General features: G+C 31.4%; 1 protein-coding gene across 1 annotated transcript; it reads right to left on the reverse strand.

Moving 5' to 3' along the window:
- Positions 1–4313: 4313 nt before the first annotated feature.
- On the reverse strand, positions 4314–5069 carry LOC110282598 (mu-type opioid receptor-like). The gene has a single exon (XM_021146455.2). It carries the CDS (start codon positions 5067–5069, stop codon positions 4314–4316), a length of 756 nt encoding a protein of 251 aa, XP_021002114.2.
- Between the last annotated feature and the right edge of the window lie 931 nt (positions 5070–6000).

Genomic DNA, 6000 nt, shown 5'->3' on the forward strand with positions numbered 1-6000 from the left:
GAATAATACGGATTTATATCATATGCTGTGGTGCCCCAAAAATGAACGATGATTCAAAAAATAAATCAAGGTAAATGAAAGGAGATAAAAACGTAATTGTTTGCTGCATTTTGCTCAGAAAAACAGATGGTTGGTTTTTCCCAGGTTTCAAAATTCGTTACAATAGCTGATTAGAAATACTATGCAAAGTTTTTAGCTGCATGCCAGACAATTTTTGAGACTAAAATATTTGCATGGACGCCTGCTAATGTCTTCTGACCTCAACACGTTGTTGCTGAAAATGGTGGTTATGTTATATACATTATCTTATAGTTTTTCAGTTTGCAGAACCATCAGTTGTAACTGACTTCAGGAGAAAATTATTAAGCAGATTTCAGCAAAGCTTACATTGCTATCTCCAGCCACTTTCCTCAATTTATTAAATAAATTTAAAAAAACTAAAAAAAAAAAGATTTAATCAGGTGTCGTTAATGTCGTCAGACAGCACCATGTTGTTACTGCAAAAGTTTTTTTCCCTTCCAGTTAGCAGAACTCTATGTTGATGAATTTTGTAAATTTCATGAGAAAGAACACTGATTTCTCTCGAGAAACGCAGCAAACCTTATGTTTCTATTGGCTCTCACATTTCTTAATTGTTTTTTTTTTTAAATTAAGAAAAAGTTAAGAAAACAGATTTAAACAGGCGTCTGTTAATGTCCTCAGATAGCATCATGTTTTTGATGCAAATGATAATTATTTTATAATCATTGCTTCAGATGTTTTTTCATTTAGAACTCTCTGTCGAAGAACACGCTGGCAAAGAGTTTAGTAACTCTAGAAACTTATGGCGAAAAATTCCAGATTTTCCAAGCAGAACGTAACAAATCATATGTCTCTATCTTCTACCATCATTTTGAAATTTTTTTCGAAATCATCATTCAGTTTTGGGGCACTCGGCATCAAAACCATTACATTAAAAGCAGTAGTAATAGTATTTTTCCCTGAATAATCTGGGAATTTTTTTGAAACCATCCCTATAATCTTTACGCAGAATACCATAGATAAAAGGATTTGTTGCTGACGAAATAAACATCAGTATTGTGATTGTATAATTCAGCCACGGAGGAGCATCAATTCCTGTCATCGCTTTGCCCTGTTTGTTGATGGAATAAGGAGTGAGGCTAAAAAAATAAACTATAACAATGGCCATCANATGCATAGAATAATTAATTAAAAATAAAAGTTTACGTACCAGTTAAAGATCTTAACATTCCAAACACAACAATAGGAATTGTAGCTTTTTCTCTATCTACTCTGTACTGATCAATAATAATTACGAACATAAAACCAGCCATTCGCATTGGGATGACGACTAAAAAACCAATAGCACCACAAGCAAAAGTTGCAATCCAACTTGTAATGCTATCGTAGCCGGTGGTTTTCATTTTGATATATCAGAAAATTGACTTGAGTTTCCCTTATTTTATATAGAAAAGCCTAAAATATGATTAAAACCATTAATTTGTAAAGCTGGTTAACACTGTTTAAATATAAAAAAGCTTGGTAAGAAAAAAAAATCCTGTTCTTTACATAAAGTGAAAAAAAATAAACGTTTAGAAACAAATTTATAAGATTCGGAATGATTATCGCCTTTATTTACATTTAGTTCGAATGACTGGCAAATTTAAGTGAAACACATAGGTTAAAACTTTTGACTTCATGGTAAATAAGTGATAAATTAAAAATTATGCTTTTACTGATTTTATCAGATAAATAACAGAGCCGCAGTTAAAAATTATAACTTCTGAAGATAAAAAATTTCACCATACCAGGAAAAAATGAATTAAGAAGCCTTGATAATTGAGTCTTTAATTTTGAAAGTGGTATGAGTCACTAGTATTATCCATTTTAATAACTTCTCTCATAATCTGAATTAAAACATTTTTAAAGCTAAATTTTATTATCAATAAACAATACTACAAGAACCAATTGTAATAAACATCGTTGAATGCTATTTGGTTTAGAATTAATGTTACAAATAAAGTACCTTCTCTACAAACGTTTTTTTTATTAAATGACTTATTCCACTTTTTAAATTAACGGCATATTTTGAATTTTTACTTTTATGACTTTATGATTACAAGTAAACAGTTTTAATGTTCCTAACTCCCTGTTGAAAGTCTTATTAATTTCCTCTTATTTTTAAGTAAAAATGAATTTGAAATATGGATTTAATCTTTTTTAAATATATATCATGCTATTGGTTTTCCAACTTAATGTTATATATACCGAATATTTAAGAAATTTTAATGAATAACAAAAATAAAGACTAATAATAAATAATAAAAGAATTATTTTCTATAAATTTTAATTTTATTTAAAACTAAATTTGCTATTTTAATATATTATCTTTCAAAGGGCATTTTATCGAGAAATTCTCCCAGGGTATGCACACACCTGCTATTGTAAAGATCTTCATTTAAGACGCCAGGACGATTAAATTACATTAAACCAGAAGCTCTAAATCCTAAATAATTTTTAATGAATCAGTAACATATAAAATAATTGCTATTTTACACTATATAAAATAACAATACTAGTTTAATTGTTATGAACATTTTAAACTTAGTTTTTGATGCATTTGGTATGGTACACTATCGTGAACATAAGTACACTATCGTGAACATAAGAACACTATTGTGAACATAAGAACACTATCGTGAACATAAGAACACTATCGTGAACATAAGAACACTATTGTGAACATAAGTACACTATCGTGAACATAAGAACACTATCTTGAACATAAGAGCACCATCGTGAACATAAGTACACAATCGTGAACATAAGTACACTATCGTGAACATAAGAGCACTATAGTGAACACAAGAGCACTAAAGTAAACATAAGTACACTATCGTGAACATAAGAACACTATCGTGAACATAAGTACACTATCGTGAACATAAGAACACTATCATGAACATACGTACACTATCGTGAACATAAGAACACTATCGTGAACATAAGAACACTATCGTGAACACAAGTACCCTATCGTGAACATAAGTACACTATCGTGAACATCAGAACACTATCGTGAACATAAGTACACTATCGTGAACATAAGAACACTATTGTGAACATAAGAACACTATCGTGAACATAAGAACACTATCGTTAACATAAGAACACTATCGTGAACTCAAGTACACTATCGTGAACATAAGTACACTATTGTGAACATAAGAACACTATCGTGAACATAAGAACACTATCGTGAACATAAAAGACATTGTCTAGCAGAAATTTTTACATCATGGAAAAATTTTTTATAATTAAATATTTTGCAATAATTAAAAATTAAATCGTAAAAATGGGACAAACGTAGAAATAATATGGATTTATATCATATGCTATGGTGCCCCAAAAATAAACGATGATTCAAAAATAAATTAAGGTAAATGAAAGGAGATAAAAATGCAATTGTTTGCTGCATTTTGCTCAGAAAAACAGATGATCAATTGTTCCAGGTTTCAAAATTTGTTACAATAGCTGATTAGAAATACTGTGCATAGTTTTTTGCTGCATACATTTTTAAGTCTAAAATATGAGCATGGACACCTTTTAATGTCTTCAGACCTCAACACGTTGTTGCTGAAAATGGTGGCTATGTTATACACATTATCTTATAGTTTTTCAGTTTGCGGAACCATCAGTTGTAACTGACTTCAGGAGAAAATTATTAAGCAGATTTCAGCAAAGCTTACATTGCTATCTCCAGCCACTTTCCTCAATTTATTAAATAAATTTAAAAAAACTAAAAAAAAAAAGATTTAATCAGGTGTCGTTAATGTCGTCAGACAGCACCATGTTGTTACTGCAAAAGTTTTTTTCCCTTCCAGTTAGCAGAACTCTATGTTGATGAATTTTGTAAATTTCATGAGAAAGAACACTGATTTCTCTCGAGAAACGCAGCAAACCTTATGTTTCTATTGGCTCTCACATTTCTTAATTGTTTTTTTTTTTAAATTAAGAAAAAGTTAAGAAAACAGATTTAAACAGGCGTCTGTTAATGTTCTCAGATAGCATCACGTTTTTGATGCAAATGATAATTATTTTATAATCATTACTTCGGATGTTTTTCATTTAGAACTCTCTGTCGAAGAACACGCTGGCAAAGAGTTTAGTAACTCTAGAAACTTATGGCGAAAAATTCCAGATTTTCCAAGCAGAACGTAACAAATCATATGTCTCTATCTTCTACCATCATTTTGAAATTTTTTTCGAAATCATCATTCAGTTTTGGGGCACTCGGCATCAAAACCATTACATTAAAAGCAGTAGTAATAGTATTTTTCCCTGAATAATCTGGGAATTTTTTTGAAACCATCCCTATAATCTTTACGCAGAATACCATAGATAAAAGGATTTGTTGCTGACGAAATAAACATCAGTATTGTGATTGTATAATTCAGCCACGGAGGAGCATCAATTCCTGTCATCGCTTTGCCCTGTTTGTTGATGGAATAAGGAGTGAGGCTAAAAAAATAAACTATAACAATGGCCATCATACTATATATGGATTTACGCATTTCCATATCTTTCCGTTTTTTCATATTCTGTTCGAAAACTAGAAGTTTTATGGTAGTAATGTGTTCAGACATCACTTTAGAAGATCTCCTTATTTGCATCAAGATGATGGCGTTGCAGGTTCCTATGATCAGTGCTGGTATGTAGTAACAGAATGCGCAGCCACAATAAATAAAGACCTTCGAAAGATATTCTGAATAGGTGACAGCACAAACCGCTTCATTGTAGTCATAAGAAATCCATGGCGTTGCACCGACAAATATCGCGCAGGATCCAGTGTTGAATAGAATCCAGACGCAAATACTAATCATAATTTTCGCCGTCATCATGGATTTATACTTCAATGGGTAAACAACAGCAATTGTTCTGTCGAAGCTTATCATCGCTGCAGTATGTGATGAGGAGCATGCGCACATGTAGTTGAAGACGGCGTTGATTCTACAGGCTATTTCACCAAAAGGCCAAAAGCCTACGGCCATTGCGATAGCTGAAGGCATCATGACAAATATGGAGGTCAAAACATCAATGCTTGCTAGGAAGACTATCAGGATGTTGCCGGTTTGATTTCGAAGTTTTTCTTCCCAAGACGAAACAATTATGACAGCAAGATTGCCAACAAATTAAGCTAGAGCTATCAATACAATCGTCAGGCAAGCAAATACATTGAATATATGATTAGTTTCTTCAGATTCAGGAGTCATTGTGGACGAAGTTAAGTTGCTGGCGTTCATAGAACAATCTTCATCCAAGTTTGTTAGTTCCATGATTCTGAAATAATAAAAGATCAAGTGAAGCATTAATAACATAGCTTTAAATCAAATTTGAGGAAAAAGAAGAAAAAAAATATATGAAATAAATGAAGCACAAATCCTAAAGTTAAAGAAAAGCAAACTAGGAAATAACGTATATGACATAAATTAGAAGTACACAATTAAAGTTGAATACAAAGCTTAAAACACAAATCAAAAAATAAAATGGAAAATATCGAATAAAGCACAAAGTTTATTTAATTCCACAGTGCGTAAAAAAAAAAAAAAAAAAAAAAAAAAAAAAAAAAAAAAAAGAAACGGACCACCCTGAATTACTTTCACTCTAATAATCGGATCTTCACGTTCTTGAACTCAATCTTAATGATTCAAAGGGGTTACTTCAAATATGCTAATATATTAGTGCAGACCATATTTCAAGTCAACGATATTTAAGTATTTAGGATATTTTAGACACAAAGACTTACTTTCTGTGACTAAACATACCTTTTTTTCCATGGATTCGAATTTCTGACCCCCAAAATATAGGGGGTAGCCGCAATCTGGGAAATATGGTCTTTATAATATGGTTTATAGTTCGGTTATGAGAGCGGTCTAAAGTTTGAACCCCTTAGTTTACTTTTTGCGTATTTCGTCATATCTCGTGAACTTTTTCAGCGAA

Source organism: Parasteatoda tepidariorum, chromosome 10 (genome assembly GCF_043381705.1).
Source record: "Parasteatoda tepidariorum isolate YZ-2023 chromosome 10, CAS_Ptep_4.0, whole genome shotgun sequence".
NCBI classification, from domain to species: Eukaryota; Metazoa; Arthropoda; class Arachnida; order Araneae; family Theridiidae; genus Parasteatoda; species Parasteatoda tepidariorum.